This window comes from Chiloscyllium plagiosum, unplaced genomic scaffold (genome assembly GCF_037043375.1).
Source record: "Chiloscyllium plagiosum isolate Xiang-an unplaced genomic scaffold, Cpla_swu_hap1 HiC_scaffold_43, whole genome shotgun sequence".
NCBI lineage: Eukaryota > Metazoa > Chordata > Chondrichthyes > Orectolobiformes > Hemiscylliidae > Chiloscyllium > Chiloscyllium plagiosum.
Window position 1 is genome coordinate 15,652,053 of NW_028270181.1, and position 20,052 is coordinate 15,672,104.

At 40.1% G+C, this 20,052-nt stretch overlaps 1 protein-coding gene across 16 annotated transcripts in view; it reads left to right on the forward strand.

The window, feature by feature from the left end:
- Window positions 1-20,052, forward strand: part of LOC122541861 (calcium-activated potassium channel subunit alpha-1) — an 847,529-nt gene that overhangs the window by 580,072 nt on the left and 247,405 nt on the right. For all 16 annotated transcript variants that reach the window (XM_087982321.1, XM_087982311.1, XM_087982314.1 and 13 more), the window contains exon 8: window positions 5,424-5,594. In XM_087982321.1, coding sequence (XP_087838447.1) covers window positions 5,424-5,594 — 171 coding nt within the window. The remainder of the gene's footprint in view (window positions 1-5,423; window positions 5,595-20,052) is intronic.

Here is a 20,052-nt window from a genome sequence, read left to right on the forward strand (position 1 = left end):
TAGCACCTTGAAGGACTGTAAGACATGTAATAATTCTTTAAAGGTAAAACAATGACTGCAGATGCTGGAAACCAGATTCTGGATTAGTGTTGCTGGAAGAGCACAGCACTTCAGGCAGCATCCGAGGAGCAGTAAAATCGACATTTCGGGCAAAAGCCCTTCATCAGGAATACAGGCAGAGAGCCTGAAGGGTGGAGAGATAAATGAGAGGAGGGTGGGGGAGGGGAGAAAGTAGCATAGAGTACAATAGGTGAGTGGGGGAAGGGGATGAAGGTGATATGTCAGGCGGGGGAGGGTGGAGTGGAAGGTGGAAAAGAAGATAGGCAGGTAGGACAAATCATGGGGACAGTGCTGAGCTGGAAGTTTGGAACTAGGGTGAGGTGGGGAAGGGGAAATGAGAAAACTGTTGAAGTCCACATTGATCCCTTGGGGTTGAAGTGTTCCCAGGCGGAAGATGAGGCGTTCTTCCTCCAGGCGTCTGGTGATGAGGGAGCAGCGATGAAGGAGGCCCAGGACCTCCATGTCCTCAGTAGAGTGGGAGGGGGTGTTAAAATATTGGGCCACAGGGCGGTGTGGTTGATTGGTGCGGGTGTCCCGGAACTGTTCCCTAAAGCGCTGTGCTAAGAGGCGTCCAGTCTCCCCAATGTAGAGGAGACCGCATCGGGAGCAACAGATTCAATAAATGATATTGGTGGATGTGCAGGTAAAACATTGATGAATGTGGAAGGCTCCTCTAGGGCCTTGGATGGAGGTGAGGGAGGAGGTGTGGTTGCAGGTTTTGCAATTGCAGTGGCAGGGGAAGGTGCCAGGATTGGAGGGTGGGTTGTAGAGGGGCATGGACCTGACCAGGTAGTCACGGAGGGAACGGTCTTTGTGGAATTCTTTAAAGACTAGCCATCGCCTATGTACAGTCATGCCTTTTCGTGGATTTGCTCAATCCAGCTCAGCTAACTTGAACATCAAGCTTTCATAATTACCCTTATTCAAATTCTAACACCCTTGCCTCATATCATATCAGTGTCACACATCTGTAAAGCTTCTTTTAAAAGAAGACTCTTTCTTAGCTCTTTTTCATGCATCATATGAAATTCATAATAGTCTATCCTCTAGTTGGTTCTTCAAGATACTCCAGAAAGTTGTCTTCTATAGTATTTGTAATCATTTGGTCTACATGCAGATTGAAGTCACCCATGCTGGCTCTGTTGCCCATCCTACATGCTTCTCTTATTTCCTGATTTATACTATGCCTCACACTACCACCACTGATAGGAAGTTTATAAACAATGTCTGCTTTCCCCGAGCTGTTTCTTAGTTTCATCCAAACAAATTCCACACATTGTTCTCCTGATCAGAGATCCACCCTTACTAATGTACTGATCCCATGACTTTATCAGTACAACTCCACCTCCTTGCCTGTCCTTCCGAAATATTGATTATCTTTGGAAGTTCAGTCCTCAGTCCTGGACATCATACAGTTATGTTTCTAAAACGCCAATTAGATCATAACTAATTACCACTACTTGTGCCTTTAGATTCTCTATTTTGTTGAGAGTGCTGCATGCATTCCCGCAAAGTTCCCTTAACTTTGTCTTTTTGACTCATTTCGCATTTGAGGCATACTCGATGCTTGACTTTGGTTCTCTCGTCATCTAATGTTCTTTGCAGCATTCCTATTTGCTGTTACCAGCTTAGCTCCCTTCCAGTTTGTGTTTTCCTTCAGATTCTCAGCTTTCTGACAAGCTATTTTAAACTAACCCCAGTTGCACTAGCAAGTCTCCCTGCAAGGATGTTAGTCCCAAACCTAGTAAGATATAACCCATCCCGATTGTGCAGGTCCTGGTGTCAATGCCTCAGAAATCTGGTATCTTCCCTCCTAAACCAGTTCTCCAACCATGTGTTCAATCAGAAACACCAGTCAGACCCCCTGACTGTGAACGTCCCTTCATGGTATTGCCCTTTCGTTTATCTCCAACCTCCTCACCACCCCCTCACACCTCCACCCCTTCACACCCCCATTGAACAGTGCACTTCAGCATAATCTACAAGGAAAATGTAAATAATGAGGAGCCTTAAAAGATCGGAAAAGACCACAGGAACGTCATACAAAGTGCTGGACTTATGCCAGTGTCATGTTGTGCACCCATGCATCCAAAGTAACTTTTATATTCTGTAGCTCTTCTTTTCCTATCACTACATCTTGGTGTCACAACTAAACTTGAGGAGGATTACTGACTGCCTTGCCTCAGATAAATTTGGTGGGTGACCTCTTTGTCTGGTGCCTAGATACCACTGTTTGTAGGGGTCACCTCCTTGGCCAGACCTGATGGACGGATCTGCGTCTTTGGAAGATAAAGGTAGGTGGTGCAGCAGGGCACCTCTGCAGTGTCTTGAGATGATAATCCCTTGGTACCTCGCTGTTGTTCCTCCTCCCTGTCTGTGTGCAATGGGCAAGTCTCAACTTTTGATGGGGATGGGGTTTCTGGAGGGAGGGTTCACGAAGGTTCTCACACATGTTCAGCTGATAGTGATTGTTCTGTATGACCTCGCTGTCCAAGACAGCCACCAGCCATTCTATGGGGGCTGCCATGCATTCACATAGTGGAGCCATAACATCAGATAGAATGTGGACAGTCTCCCCGGCCCTTTACTTCAGTCTGCGAGTGGTCTCTGGCACCTCTGCCAGACATTCTTCTGCCTAGGTATCTGTGCCACCTCATTACTAATAAAGTATAGAAGTTCATTAGCTGTACTAGGCTTAGTGAGGGTTTGTTTTAGTGAGACCAGTTTTCAGAAAGTGAGAGTCGTCCCAGCAAGGTGAATGTTTCCACTATTGGAGAAGTAGAGACACATTAAGAGACATTAGCATGGAGAGATGAGCACTATGCTTGCATTAATAGAGACAGATAGAGATGTCAGTGTCCAGAGCTATGATTGTCTACATGTGTCATTGTTAAGAATGTCAAATCGGGTTTGTTAGGATTTAAAGCATCTTGCGACAGTACTCTGCAGTGACAATCTTATAATGCTGCTCACACATATAGGGGCATGAAGCATTGAGTGAACAGTGGTGGAGTGCAACCAATTGCTCATCCCTTTTTCAGCGCTGGAGACAGATTGGCTTAGGCCACCCAAGGACGCTGACTACCACGGCTAGCTTTGTCCAGGCTGCCTTTGTCAGTCAAGATGGCCTTTTCTAGCCATTCATGCAGAGAGACACTTCCTTTCTCTCCTGGACAGCCTTTGAGGATCTTGAGGGAGACAACACTAAAACACAGTGGCACAGTTTGCCTGGTCTGTTACATCTCCAGTGTTGGTTGATGATCTTACATACCATTTGAGAATTGAGTTATGCTTCTGGGTTGCAGAGAATGAAATGTTGTTTGGTACCTTTTAAATATGGCACCCAGAAATTGGAGCCTGGAGACCTTGGCGATGGCAGAATTTCTTGTCTGCCTATAAAATGTGACGGCTTACCCATGTATGCAAATGCAAAGAGCTGCGAAGAGTGTAATTACTGGAGAAAACCCAATCTGACCTGAAACAGAAGTACCTTCGCTTTCAGGCCTGCCTCTACCTTCAAGCAAGATTATGTCCAAAGAATACTACATTCAGTCTGTTCAGTACACCTGATGAGATCATATCTGACATTGAACTACAACATACAGGCAATCCTAGGCCGGTTCTGGTGCAGTGATAGTGTGGCAGGATGTCCAGGTTCAAGTTCCACCTGGACCAGAGATATGTCATTGCATTATCCGAACAGGCTTCTTAAAAATTCCTCCAACATACCTTTTTCAGAAAAGGTCTGTCAAATGGGATGTAAAACACATCTACAATTCAAGATCTAACGGTCAAATAGATTACGTTGTTAAAGCACTTATCATAGAATGCAGGGTGAGAAAACAGCACCTTCATATAGCTATGCTACACCAGTAAATATGGGCATATTGTCACAAGCAGTGATCTTGGAAGACAAGTTAGGACAACGCTTCCAACCCATCATCTGTTCAAATTTTCAGAAATGCAAAACTAACTTCACAAAAAAACAGGGAGAATGAAACTTGTTCATGACGAACATGTGTGAAAATGCCTAATCTGTACAAAGACAAGAGGTAAATGCCATGCATCCTAGCCAGGGAATCTGGTAATCTGCAGAAGTATCCAAAGAGTATAGTGAGCCTAGATTCTACAAAGTCACAAGATCAAATGGAGCAACATTGAGGAGAAACAGAAGGCAACTCAAGGGACTGTACTGTACTTCAACAGTCATAGAAAACAGACAAAGATAAACTCAGATAATGGTGTGGAAAATCATCATGACAACAACCAACACTCTAACCATACACAAGAGACCAATACAGAAATAAATTGAGAACAGGTAAATGTAGAGTCTGAATCTCTAGAAGGTTATGCCATCATGAGATCTGGAAAGATTGTCAAACCGTATGTGAATTATGCAGACTCTTAGACTATTAATCTCATAATGTTTTAGAAGTTGTTCCTATTAAATATTTTTGGAACAACCTAATGTACACTTTCCCTCTTAGTGTGTGGAATTTTATCTTGTGGGAAGGGGGGAATGTTGTTGAACTGCCTTAAGAGCTCACTATACTCCAAGCAGCAGCACAGGAAGCTAAGGATGGGTTACTGAGTTACTCTGTTGCTGCAAATTATCAATTTATCTGCTAAGTAAATTTGTTTGAGATTTCAAGTAAATTGAAATTGTGCTCTTACCAATCCAGTACAAGAGTAGTAATTCTCTGTTAAGGAAACTGCATAACTACAGCTAACCAATCTTGGATGGTCATCAAAAAGTTAAGTACAGGATTCAGAAGCAATTTCTTTACCAAAAGCAGTGAGATTATGGAATTCGCTATCACAGTGAGTGATTAAAGTGAATCATTTTAATGAATTTAAGGCATGTTAAACTAACATAAGAGGTGGAAGGAAATATGGATGCTATGAAGATTTAGATGCAGAAAAATAGACAGAGACTTGGGTAGAGCATATACAGTTCTTTGGAATGTTTGGACTGAATGACCTATTACTGTGCAATATCTCCTATGTGAGGAGTAACGGGGAGACAGTAGGTGAAGGGATATTTTCATTTCAGGCTTATTGGTCCATCTTCTTGCTTTGAATTCAGCATTTACATATGTGTAGCCAACCTTAAGTCGTAATTGAACATAATGTATTCTTTTGGAGCTTAGACAGTCCAGTGAACTCAAATAAACATAACAGAAGTCATTTGTTCTGTTTGCATAGTTTAAAACCAAGTAAATCACATTCTGAACTGCTGTATGATGTAAATGTGCTATTGTTGACAGTAGGTGGTGCTGTAGCTATATCGCTGCACACTCACTGCTTAGTGCCTGTTCTTCAGCTTCAGATTTTTAACTATTTTTTCTTCTAACTGTTCATAGGTGGAAAACTCAGGGGATCCTTGGGAAAACTTCCAAAATTCCCAACCACTTACTTATTGGGAATGCGTCTACTTACTTATGGTCACAATGTCCACAGTTGGCTATGGAGACGTTTATGCAAGGACAACCCTTGGTCGTCTTTTTATGGTCTTCTTCATCCTTGGTGGCTTGGTAAAATATCCCTCCTACTTTTTTGTGATTAATCTGAGGTCGTAGCAACCTGCTTCAAATGGAAAAATAAAGGTCCTCTGTGCATTCCAAATTTCAATTCCCAATTCCCCTCACCTATTCTTTAACAGTACAAATGCTTCAAAATGCTGCAAATCTCAACTCCATGAAATGATTTGGAGAATTTGTAAACAGTTGCTCTCATTTTGTTTAATAAGCTTTTTAGATTGTCCCATTGTGCTTTAATATCTTTTTCCAGAATTATGCATGATGTCCAAAAATCTCTCACTGGGCGCATCCAGCCCAGAGGCTGTGCTCCATGTTGCATTGTCAGCTTCTATAAAGGTCACTTACACAATTTACAAACTTGTTGACAGATGTCTGGCCTGATGGAAGAGTCAGTTAATTACAGGTCAATCTAGTCATTGTTTATTGCGAAGACTGGCGATCCATTACACAGACTGGTCCGGCTCCTTAGTTTCAACCATGCAAATAAATATTGAATGCACTTTTCATGTATATGAAAATAGCAAACATTTAATATCATCTTTTTAATGTTCAGTTCAACACTACACGGTCTGTGAAGCTGTAATATCATGTCTATATAAACAAGAAGAATGTTCACAAACGATTTACCATTTTTTGTTATTTTGTCAAATGTTATGATACTATAACAAGCATAGTTTAGAGGAATTACAGTTATGCAATTGAGCTCAGAATTTAAAAGTTTGCTATCTCTGATCATCAAAATGGCAATGAGTGTTAGTCCTGAAAGCTTGAGCACTCATTGTGTGCGTCAAGCAGCTGTTTACTTAAGAGTCGACATGGGCCAATGTGTCTGATGTTTGTTCCTTATCTCAAATGTAGGAGTGGCTAGGCATTGTTATCTGTTGAGAGCAGATGATCAGCTCTTTGTCACATTTTGAAATGAGGGGGCGTCAATGATGATCTACAGGAACAGCTTGTAAAGGAATAAAAACTGAGATCTGTCTTAATTCATTGGGAAAAGACTTATTTATTAAAGAAGACAGCCTATTACATTCAGACTACCTCTGCCATTACAGTGTTATTTTATAAAGCTCCAGCTGCAAAATCCCAATGAACTCATGAGCTTAGTTTATAGTATTACGTTTCTCTACAATCTCCTAGAATAATCAGGAACAGGTTAAATATATTAGAAAAAAGCAGTTTAATTCAAAATGCCCATTTGGAGGAAATCACAGAATATGTAGATGATCTATTGGATTTATTTATTTATTGGATTTTCAGAAGGCATTTGGTAAGGTGAAATAACATCAGTCATGGAAATCCTGCCATCCATTAATAAGAGTTCCTCTCACAGTTTGCTCTGATACAGTTCAGTGTATAAAAAAATGTAGACACAGACAGAGAAGCATATGTGGGGCTGGGTGGGTGATGGGGAAAGCAAAAAGTAGGGCTAAATAGATACGCCATAGACTTAAATGATGTGTATACTACAATGCCGTAATGTTTTTGTCAAACAATTAACAAAATGATTTTGGCTAGATGCTGGAAAGGGTTGACATTGATATCGGATAATGATATCAGTTGTGATCATGGCGAACTGAGAGGAACACAGAGGATTATGTGATGATAAACGTAAGAAACTGTAGATGCTGTAAATCTGAAAGATAAACAGGAAGTGCTAGAAATTATTTGCAGGTCTGGCAGCATCTGTGGAGAGACAACCAGAGTTAACATTTCAAATTGAATGTGATTGTCCTTTAGGACAATACAGAATTAGAGGGTAACATAGGTCAATGGATAGGGCAGACTGACAGATGAAGCAGTTCAGTGTAAAGAGAAAGGAAGTATATTTTAGCAGAAGTATTTGTGAAAGAAAGTACACCTTAATTCTAACACCCTAAACTAAGGGTATAGCTATTTAAATACAATACAATGAATTAAAAATGTCTGGGACAATTGGATTTAGTGACTTAGTAAGTTAACCTGAGAAATGGGTAGCATTCAGTTTTAGGCTGATGCCACTTGGGAATTGGATTGAGCCAATTTTACGCAATAATTGTTAATATTTGTGACACTCAATTCGGTGAAACTTTTAAACAACGCCATACAGAAACACCATCACAGATTACTATGGGTTTCCACTTGCAAATTTTAGTGCCTTCAATCTAACTTTCTTAGATTTTGTTTTTTATGGAATAAGGTGCTGACCATATTATCCTGGATTAGTCTGATAGAAAGAACAGAATGGGACACAATGGAAGCAGTGTGCCTATATATTCCTCTTGTAGAGACATTAAAAAAAAGGATTCAGCCCACCAAATGTAAATAGTCCAGAAAACAGAACCTAATCAACGTATGAATGTTTATCCAGAAGAAACCTGTAACTCACCTGTCTGTCTTTCACAGCATATGTTATCAGGCAGTGAGTTTTATTTTTGTGAATTCACCATTGAGATCCTCCTCTATTGATAATGGTGTGTATTTCCCACGAATAGCTCCATTTCACTGTGAACCAGATGTTGGGATCCCAGTATTGTGGTGGTAAATACAATCTGTACACATCAGTTGCTTCACATTTGAACTATATTTTTTTCCTGATTCTGCATCAGAATATGAGATTGCTTAATTTCCACCATCTCACTGCGCTCCCAGTGCACAGAACATGAGGAGTTTGGAGTGCAGTGGGGTCAAAGAATAGGTTATCTGTGGGTAACAGCCCTTAAAGGAGCATCGTTCACCCAATACTGCTGCTTGCAAGAAGGTGAAATGGCTGGAATAAGTCAATAAATAAGAATAGAAACTTGAAGGTCTGTCTGGGAAAACTGATTTTGAAGCTGAGAGACTTCTTGCAAAAGTAGTGCCAAACCAACCCAGATGAAGTTTGCTGAAAGCATCAGCACTGTCTCAGCTCTGGTCAGATCCTGGGATCCAGGTGAGGAAGATGTTTAAGAGTAAATATCTTTACACTGAGCTGAATTTTCTAAACTTTCCCCACACCATGTCTGAACTGCATTTTGCTTGATGCTTGGTAAAATATCCTCCCAGTTTTTCTGCTCTGTGTCCCATTAAATCTGGAAGCTACTGCCAACAGCAGATACATGTGTAATTGATGTTCAGGTACTGACATGATTGGATTATTGACCTGGCCACTTGGATGACATACGTTTCTTTGATTTCTCATTTCAACATGGCATGGTGGCTCAGTGGTTAGCACTGCTGCCTCACAGCACCAGCCTTGGGCGCCTGTCTGTGTGGAGTTTGCACATTCTCCCCGTGTTTTGCATGGGGGTTTCCTCCGGGTGCTCAGGTTTCCTCCCAAAGATGTGCAAGACAGGTGAATTGGCCATTCTAAATTGCCCATAGTGTTAGGTGCATTAGTCAGTGGGAAATGGGTCTGGGTGGGTTACTCTTCGGAGGGTCGGTGTGGACTTATTGGACCAAAGGGCCTGTTTCCACACTGTAGGGAATCTAATCTAAACATATCTCTTTTCTGTTTACTTGCAGGGGAAGGCTGCACATAAAAACAGTACAGATCAATCCACTCTTTGGGTGTTCATTTTATAAAGTTGTAGAAGGGGCCACTTCACCAGTAATTCGGCACACATGAGGAGAAACGTGTGGAAATAGTAACTGAGGAGGTGTGCAAGTAATTGATCTGAGAGAAAGCTGGAAGTCATGAAGTTGACTTGCCAATACATTACATGAAGTTATTTGAGTGCACTAAGCTGTCTTCTAGGTTTGGGGACATCTGTAATATGACTGCCTCACCTGCCTGACTATGCTGACTCACCCACAAGAATATGTGGAGACACCTTCGTGTCCTTGATCTGCTTTAACATAATCTGACCTCAGCTAGAGGGCCGAATTTCTGTCTCTGTGCCAAATAAGAGGGTGCACGGGTCAAAATCCTAAAAATGATTCACTGTGACGTATGTCTTCTCCCTCCTAGTTCCACTGCCACCCCACTCCCTAATCAATCCCTCCAATTCCCTGACCCCTCACGTACAAAAAGCGGTTTCCAGACCAGAAAATTTTCACAACTCCTATTTCCTGTACCATAAGCAAGAATTCAACCTCTATTTATAGGAAACTCTGCCATTAAATTTTGTAAAACCCTGGATCTTATGCTAGGAGAAAGTGAGGACTGCAGATGCTGGAGATCAGAGTCGAGAGTATGGTGCTGAAAAAGAACAGCAGGTCAGGCAGCATCTGAGTAGCAGGAGAATCGACGTTTCGGACAAACGTCCGTCATCAGGAATGTCCTGATGAAGGGCTTATGCCCGAAACGTCGATGCTCCTGCTTCTTGGATGTTGCCTCACCTGCTGTGCTTTTCCAGCGCCACACTCTCGACCTTGGATCTTGTGCTGCCTTGGCAAACAAGTTGATTAATTTGTCTCCTAACACTGAGAGAGTTGTGGTTGATGTGTAAGGCAGTTGTGGAAAAATGTAGTGAGGTCATGGATTTCACTGATGTAAAGTTTAGGATAGTGGTGAGAAATTTGTTTTTTTAGCTGGGTACTGCAAGATCTATTGAGGAAGTTGCACATCGATGGCACAGTAACTTAACTCAGAATGCAGCTTGTTTGAATCTTGGGGCAGCTGCTGAATGTTTCTTATCGGACTGTAGGTAAGGCATCCTGCCACTTGTTATTGCTCACTCCTTTCTGAATTGGTTCTGTGGCAATGCTGCTATGTAAAGACTTGTACAAAGGACTGCAGAATGTTGTAATGATGATTGTTTTCCTACCTTTACTGTAAGATTCCCTACCACCACCTTACCCCTTTACTTGATCAATATTAGCATCCTGACAATCTGTTTCATCAAGTTATCAGATCTCAGCAACCCATGTCCAAGGATGTCTCAGTGAGATCATGGCCATTATATGTAAAGCTAGTCTAACTAGGCCTCCCTGTAGTTATCCATTTATCATTGCAGGACCTTGAAGTAAGGCTGCTTTCTCATTAGAGAGAGAGTAATGAATGGTGGTGGTTTAACCTGAGGGTCACTACACCTCAGGATAGCGTTGAGAAGGAGAATCCTTCATGGTAATCTCAGCCAGTGCAGGAATTAAACCATGCTGTTGATGTTACTCTGAATTACAGACCAGCTAACTGACCACTCCCTCCTCCCAAAATTTAGTGTTAATGTAGATTTCTCTAAAGCAAAGGTGAATGGGAGAGTGTCTAATCCCTCAAATATAGAGCAGCTACATGGACACAAATTCCAACCCTTTCCTGTTCAAAATTAAATGACATTAAAAGCAAAGTATTGTCATGCATACACCACCAATAAAACCTAATACTGTGGGGAATCAGACCAGATGGTAAAAGTGCAGGGCTTTTTCGTGTTGGCTGGTTTCCATGGAGAAATTACTGAATTCTGTGGCCTGAGCAAACAATGTACCTATTACCTGCAGGATGCATTTATTCACTGCTGGTTGTGAGATTTAACAAGTACCGCCTGCTGTTGTTTGGAAAGATCCAGGGATGTAAACATTGAAGGCAGTAGTTAACTTGACAGCCATTGTGAATTGCCCCATCCTCAGTATAGCTTCAATATTTGGTTGAAGGAGATGTCTCTGTCTCACTGTCTCACAAGTGATTTCTTCATTTCCAGCTGCAGATCTTCTCATGTATTCAAACCATGTATATTGCCTTGATTGCAACACCCACCATAATAACAGGCCCATCATCTACAGTGAAGGTGTAAAGACAGCTTCAAAATTTCCAGAATCTGCAGATAGTTGAGGATGTCCAATTGAGTCTATTTTGGCAAAAGCAAATACTGAAATCCAGAATAAAAACAGAAAATTCTGGAAGCACTCAGCAGGTTGGGTAGCATTTGTGTAGAGAGAAACAGAGTTATCGTTTTGAGCTGATGCTCTTTCATTTACACGTTTAAATTATATTTAGGCTCTGGCCAATTCTCTTGGAAACATCCCATGAGGGAGGGAGGTGGATTTTACAAAGATTTGATTAATTTCAGTCCCAAAAGTGAAAAGAATAACAAAATGGAGCAATCATTGGACTTGCTTAAAATTATTTGTTACAGTTAGGATGCACTTCAATTAAATTACCTAATGTAGCTGTAGGGCCCACCAACAAGCTGCCATTTAATAAGCAATTGCAATTCTCCTTAGAGCATGAGAGCACACTTTTGGACAATTGGCTAAACTATTTGGCATTTGGGCTTCCTTAGCTTAATACATTTTAGACACATAGGACTTCAGAACCACAAGCACTTTCTGACCACGGAAGATGCAGTTGCTCTTGATTCCAAGAATGTAACTCGCCCATCCCCAATGTGCAGCTGTACTATTAGCCATCCACTCGATTGGCCCTGTAAAAATCACAACTGGTACAAGTGTTCTGGTGCTGATTACATTTCCACTGTTTTGACAGAAGAAGAGGCCTTTATTTTTACCTATTCCTTGGCAGGTTTGCAAACAGTTTCTGGGCAACATAGAGGCAAAGCAGTGGGGGTTCATTGAATTATGTTTTGTGACTGAGGAAGATTAGGACCATTAATGTTCGCACCCCACTGTCCTTGCCATATGTTGACTCTGCAAAGGCAGCCAGAGCTATTCATCCCCAGGGTGTTTTAATGCTTAAACTGTATGTTATCAGGCATTTTCTTCTAAGTGCTTCTCTTGGAATGGAATTATGTGATGGTCTTTTTAAGATTTAAGGCAAACAGGCTCTCAAAAACAGGGAACAACGAAATTTACTGTGTGCTAAAATTATTGATAAATACCAATATAATTATAAGAAGTGAACAATTAATTTATAACTTTAATACCTGAAGTATTATTTGAGATTGTACTATAATTTATCAATTGGAACATGGCAGGCGGCAGACAGTGGCTTTGTTAATGTAACAATAGCCTCATTTGCAACGTTGTGAAGCATCTAACTATAAAGTAAAACATCACAGTAATTCCAAATGTTACATTTAAAATATTGCGGTTTCACAGAAAACAACTTAGTCGTGAAGGGGGGGAAATAACATGTTGACTCATTAGTAAGTTGGTTCAAAGGCAACTCTACCCTCTTGGAGACTTTTAGAAAAATATTATTTTTTGTAATATAATTGACTGCAAAGCAAGCCCCTCAGCCTATTTTGTGCAGCTGTGCTGTAAAACAGTCCAGTATGTTGAAAGACTGTATTTTATTCAACAGCAGGGGATGCCATTAATTCTTTCTCATGCAGTTTTGCTGAGTGGATGTATTAAAGTTTAAGCATGCAAGCTGCCCACTGTTGAGATCAGTCAGTAAAGCAGACTTGCTAACTGGCAAATAGGCAGGGTATTCTGTAAATTGTTTAATATTTTGCTTCTTTATTCTGATATTAGATATATTTTGTTCTGCTGGAAAACCTATCTGTAGCAGCTGTAGACCTGCTGTCTTTTATGATAGGGTCCACCAAACACAATTGGCTTCCAATTAACTTCAGCAGGTATATATAGCAATCAGACTGTGCATCTTTAAAAAGATAAACTGATTACATTCAGCTCCAACCTAGCAGCAGAGTAATACCTTGTGTCTGAAATAACTTCACAAAGCCAATCTCCAGTCAACCATTTATTTACATGTGGAAAGTCAGGATGTCTGACATTCTTGCTTTACAAAGTTAGAAATCACACAACACCAGGTTATAGTCCAACAGGTTTAATTGGAAGCACCCTAACTTTCGGAGCGATGCACCTTCATCAGGTGATAGCTCCAAAAGCTAGTGTGCTTCCAATTAAACCTGTTGGACTATAACCCGGTGTTGTGTGATTTTTAACTTTGTACACCCCAGTCCAACACCGGCATCTCCAAATCATTCTTGCTTTAGTTTGTCAATCAGGGCTCCCTGATTAGACCACATTAACAGCCCCAATCAAGCAACTCATATTCTGTGACGTCCGCTTGGCTGATCTTGTTATGATTACTACAGTGTCAGGGTCCTGGATTATAAAATAACATGCAAGATTGGCTGACAGGAGAAGATCAGCTAATCTATCTAGTCTTCGCAACATCATGAACATCTTGAATGAACATGCCTTCCTTTCCACCCAGTGACCATGGAATCTCCTCCGAGATAAAGAATAAACAGAAAACCCCAGGCCCATCTGTGAAGAAAGCCTCTCTGATTCCCTGTGGTAACTGAAGTGCCACCAGGTTAATCCTTTGAGAATTAGGAGCAACATCTGTGGGTACAGACATGATCAACTGAATGGCCTCTTTCTGGATGTAAGTTTGCTCGAGCTGGAAGGTTCGTTTTCAGACGTCTGAAAACGAACCTTCCAGCTCAGCGAGCAAACTGACATCCACGGCCTCTTTCTGTTGCAATTATTATATGGTTCTATGGATGTCACTGCAATATTTTACATTTAAAACATAACTCCAGAAAACTCCACTCCTATGTCTTAGTCCACCTACTTAAATACATATTATTGATGTCTTTTTTAATAATATGAATTAAACTGCTCCCCCTTTCTCTCGAAGTAAAGCTCCCTGACTCTACAAGTCTTAGCAATGTCTCATTACCCACCCCATCCATCTCAGGCAGCCTGTGTAGACAGTAAGACATCAATTAACCACCTCCCTTTGAGCTTACCATCAGTTGTGTAGTCACTAGGGGTCGAGAGGACACAGTGAGGGAAACAGACTACTCTGTATCCATTTTTATGCAATATTCTACTAATGGTAGGTACCCTATCTTGAAACTGGACAATTAAACAATTACAAATGTATTATCCACTATCTTGTGCAGTCTGCCACATATTTTATCAAAGTTTTGACTTGCAAGATTTGCATTTGCTATTCCTGCTGGATCCCTTGATTGCCTATCAGTAAGAGGTGAGAGGAGATGACACAGGATTTTATTGAAGAGTCAGTTATGAGCATTCACTACTTGAGGATTTAAAAAAAAGTGCGTTTTAATGTTCATTAAGATGGGTGAATATCAATGTTGGAAATGGACCATTTTCCACTTTGAGCACCCTGGGTTGTCATTAAGCATTCCATACTTAGCTATATTATAGCCAGGTGTAACGTAAATCAAAGATATGTGTTGAGCTGTGAAATACGATTTATTTCCTATAACAGAATGACTTGACAACTCTCAGCTAACAATTGCAAATGAATTATGGTTACCAGCTGAGTGGGATATAGATCATATCCCACAGCTCATCATCTGCTTGTGTTGCTCATTTTAAGTAATTAAAAATCATAAAAGTTAGGCATAAATGTACATTTTACTTCCACTAAATTGCTGCTTATGCTGTGGAAAGCATCCAAAACCATCACATTTACTCGCCCTGTCCTGCTGTCTACTTTGGATTGTGACTTCATTTTCATGCAATGTAGAAATGACTTTATTAAGATAGCCTTATGATTTGACACTGCCATAGCATGAACCTTAGAAAAGAGCTGCAGGGCATCTCGCAACTGCTTTTTTTTTAGCCTAAATGATGTTGCTGGGCTTAATACAATTCCTGTTCTGATTTAGGAGCAGTTCTGTTCAATACGATGGTATCCACACACCAAAATTGGCACTACTCCAGTCCATTTTACGCAGGGCCACATCCATCAGGCAGAGTGTCAAAAATCTACAGATCAATTTTGGGTATAATTCACTGTTGATTTCCACACTGAAATGTACACTTCTTCAAATATTTGCTTTTTTTAATAGGGTAGAGTTGCCTTTAAATACGATAAAACAATACTGACATAATTAATGAATGCAAATTGTTTTTTTAATGTTGTGAGCGGGATTATATACAATCAAAATGTATTATTAATCTTCTGTGTTTTTAAAATGAGCTGGTGAAAATTAGTCAAATTTTAGCTGTTACTCATTTTAAAACCAGTTCTATGAGCAACTTTCAGTGACGTAGATAATGTAGAAAACATTTGTCCTGCTTTATGTGATAGTGCCAGGTTGCTGTTTTGAGCAGTTCTGTTTTATGTAATAGTTTTTCCACATATGCCACTGACCATAATCCCTTTTGTGTGATTTGTTCCTCTTAATAAAGTGTATGTTTTAGATTTTTTTTAGTGCGGTTTCAGGAGCCCTGCCCTTCTGTGTCCTTCTCCAACTGCTAACAAACACATGATTATAGAATGCACTGTAGAGCCTGTACCCCTGGATGAGAATAAACCAAATGTATTAGTAACCATTGTTGACATGAACTCAGAAATTATTAGGGGTGATATTAATGGGTGAATGCTTTCATCATAGACATTGCCAGATACAATGTTGACGGCTTTGAAATGTACCCCAAAGGAAGGTTAGTATTCATTCACTGATGTTGATAGCAGTCATTGTTTGGGCTATGGAATCCAAAATCTTCAGCATCAATTAAGGTGTTCATTTATTTAGACAATGTATTTTAACTGCAAGACTGAGGCATTGAAATCCAGCTAGGTGATGATTCATTGGACCACAAGGTTAAGGAGCAGGAAAAGACTGTTTTGTCCTATGAAAAGGCTCTGCCATTCAATAAGATTGTGACTGAATTGGTTGTAGACTTAATTCCACTTTTCTGTCAGTCTCCCATTTCCCTTGACTCCCTTGTCTATCAAAAATCTGTTTAACCTTGAATAAATCCAATTCTCCACCTCCACTATTTTCTGGGGAAGAGAATTTGATAGACTAAAGATCATCCAAGAGAAATTTCTCCTGATCTTCATCTTAAAAGTGAGACCTTTTATTGAACTGTGTTCCCTAATTTGGGGGTTTCCTGCAAAGAGAAACACTCTCTCAGAATCCACCCTGTCAAGTCCTCTGTTTCGAGAAAGCCACCTTTTATTCTTCTAAACACCAATGGGTGAAGACACAACCTCTTCAATTTCTCTTCATAAGTCCTTCCTCCCAGGAATGAATAAAGTTAACTTTTTCTGAATTGGATTTAATGTAATTATATACCTTATCAAATAAAGAAACCAAATTGTACACAGCAATCTAGTATTCTCCAGAGACCTGTACACTGCTGTCAAATTTCCCTACTCTTCTATTCTACTCTCTTTGCAATAAATGCCAAACTTCTAATTGTCATTTGAAGTACCTGCAAAGTACTATTTGGTGATTTGTGTACAAGGACTCCCAAGTGTCTTTATACCTCCTAGTTCTGCAATATCTCTCCATTTAACTGGTATGCTTCTTTGTTTTCATACCAAACTGGACAAGTTCACATTTTCCCACTTCATGCTCCATCTGCCAAACTTTTGCCTACTCACTTAATCTGTCTATAACTCTTTGCAGCATCTATACCTTCTCTTCATTACATATTTCCTTACCTGTTTTGCTATCATGAGTACCATACATTTAGCTGCCACACATTCAATCCCCATCTCCAAATCATTCGCTCCAGATCATTGATCTCAACTGTAATAGTGGAGGTCCGTGCACTGATCCCTGTGGCACGTCACTATTTACTGTTTGCTGAAAGCTGAAAATTACCCATTTCTTCCTTTCTGCTTCCTATTAGCTCATCAATCCTTTACCCATACTAATACCCCCTTATACCATGGGCTCTTATTTTTGCAATAACATTTAGTATGGGACCTTATGAGATGGCTTTCGGAAATCCAAGTATAGCACATTTACAGCTTCCCCTTTATCCACCTCGATTGCTACCTTTTCAAAGAACTGTAATCTATTAATTAAACGTGGTCTTGTTTCGCCAAAACCATGTCAACTCTACCTAATCATGGTGTGATTTTCCAAGTATTCTGTTTTAACATCCTTAATAATAGAATCTAGCAATTTCTTTATGACTACTGTTAGGCTAGCTGACATACCGTTTGCACCATCCTGTCTCCCTCCTCCCTTCTACTGATGTGACATGAGCTATTTTCCAATCAGCTGCGACCATTCCAAAAGTTAATGAATTTTGGAAGATTAATAACCAATACCTGAACTATCTCTGCAGCCGCATTTTTTTTTAAAAAGACCCCAGATACATGCCAACTGTTACTGGGGACCTGTAAGATTTGAGATTTAATAGCTTCCCGCACCCTTTTCCTTGTGGTGGTGATTGTTTTAAGTTCTTCTCTCCCTTTTTCTTAATTTTCAAGTGACTTTGGGAAACTTTCTAAGCCTGCTGCATGAAGACAGACATAAAATAACTCTTCAGCAACTCCTTCATGTTTTCCTTAACCAATTCCCCAGACTCAGTGTCTAAAGGACCATCAATAGCTTTAGTGTCTTATATAAATACTTGTCCAAATTCTTGCTATCTGTTTTATATTACTAGCTAACTTCCTCTGAGACTCTATGTTTGTTCTGCTATAATACGGTAGTTCCGTTCTCTTGTGTTATAAGAAAATCACGTAATAGCAACACCATTATAACCAAGAAAGAGTGATCCCAACTCATCAATTGTGTTAAAGTGAATTTGTGTTAATGAAACGCATGTTATAGCAGAACAGCCTGTTCTTTCTCCAACCTTTATTTAGTCATCCTTTGCTAGTCCTTAAACTCTGTCGATCTGCTGACCTACCTCTAGTCTTTGTAGAATTATACAACATTCCATTCAATTTGATCCTGTTCCTAACTTCCTTATTTAGCTAAAGATGGTGCAACCTTCTTAAAGAGCCTTTCTTCCTCATTGAGATCAATCTTTTCTGAGAATTATTCAATATCTCCTTTGAGAGTCTGCCATCGCATCTCCATTGTTGTACTTCTTAATCTAGTTTCCTATTGTAGTTACCTTTAATTAGGCTCAAAATGCAAGTCTTGGATCCATAATTCAAACTGCTGCACGTCCTCATGAGGTACTGTTTTTAAAGTATTTCTTGTCATATGCAATTCAGTCACAACATACATGATATAGTAAATATTTATTAGCCACTTCTGGCCACTTCTAAAATAAATATTTCAGCAAACATCCTCTTCTTTAGGCAAGCCTTGGGACTGAGGATGGCTTGGTTCTACTCTAGCTGGTGGGTTCTCAGGTGGCTTTCTCCAATGGCTTGACCTTTCCCCTGTAGACCCCTCAGAAAGACATTGTCTTTCAAGGTCTTCAGTGCCTTCCTGAGTGAGGCTTTTCTGTTTTGGACCATCACATACTTAGGGACTCCCATGAAGCAGTAGGGATGTTTGATCTTTTCAGGGATGCCGTTAGGACATCCTGAGAGAGTTTCTATTGCTCTCCTGGGAGTCCTCTGCAATGTCTAAGTTCCAAGTGGAGCAGTTTCTTCAGGAGACTTGTGTTAAGATATGTGTGGAATGCCCTACCCAGTGGAGCTGGTTTTGTGTGATTAGCACTTCAATGTCAGGAATGTTGGGAACACCTTTGTTGCTACCTGATTTGCAGGATCTTGCAAAGACATGGCTGGTGGTTTTGCTCCAGGGCTTTAGGATGGCTGCTGTCGAGTTGTCTAATTCACTAAGCATATTGGGAGTGACTACTGCCTTGTAAACCATGACCTTGATCTAAATTTAGACTTGTCTAGAGAAGAGGCCTTCACATTGACTCAGTCCTGATCTTAGTTAACTTCTGCACCAAAATAGACTTAAAATCACAAATATTCTGGTGTTTGAGGCCATGAGAGTAAAGTAATATCAATAATTAAGTGTTATCACATTGTCAGTGCTGACAAGCACATAACAAATCAGTGGTTCATCTAGGTTCCTATCTCCTAGCCTGATGGCCAAGTTGGTAGATGACCCATTTGATAGAACGAAGAGGCTGAGGAAGTCTTACATTTTATCTATTCTACCCAAACCGAGAACTGTGATAATGGTGCTGCTGTTACTCTCAGTACCTCTGGAACATGGGAGGGGGAGAACTAGCTGATCAGCATATAGTCACCCCATTTGAAAAAGCACATGTCATCTGAGAACAGAATCTGGCTTGACTATGATGCGTGACGATGGGCCAGACTATTGGTACCTCGTGTAAAAGCTCACCTATGGAGACATCTGAAAATGAATCCCAACATAAATCATTCGGAAACTCATCCAGATACAGCTCTCAGATGCAACCTATCACAAGCGAAGTGTTTGTTGCACAAAACATGGCAGATAGAAATTTTCTCTTGATTGCTTTTGCATTTTTTTTCCTTCAATGTTGAATCTTGTGAGCAGACTTTTTGGATTTGTTTGGCTGTTACATGATCAGCTCTGTGTTTTTAAAACATTTTTATTTCTTTCAAAACATGATTTTGGTCCAATTATTTTCATTGAAAAATTTCCTAAAACTCACAAACTAAACTGGTGCAAGCTCTTCTGAGTCCCTGGCCTCATTTATTCATTTAGAGAACATAACTTATTTGTTACCTCTACTGTACTATTAGAAAAATATCTCTTTAGTAGCTGAAATATTTTCACAACTTTATTTCAAAAAGCTCCAATTTCTTTAGATTCCTAAGCACAAAAAAACCCTTCTTTTGTAAAAGCTTAGCCTTTTTGCTTTGTGAGTTCTAGTTTTAGCGGAGCTGAGATTTTCTTCACAGATCTGACTAATTCTTTTACAATTT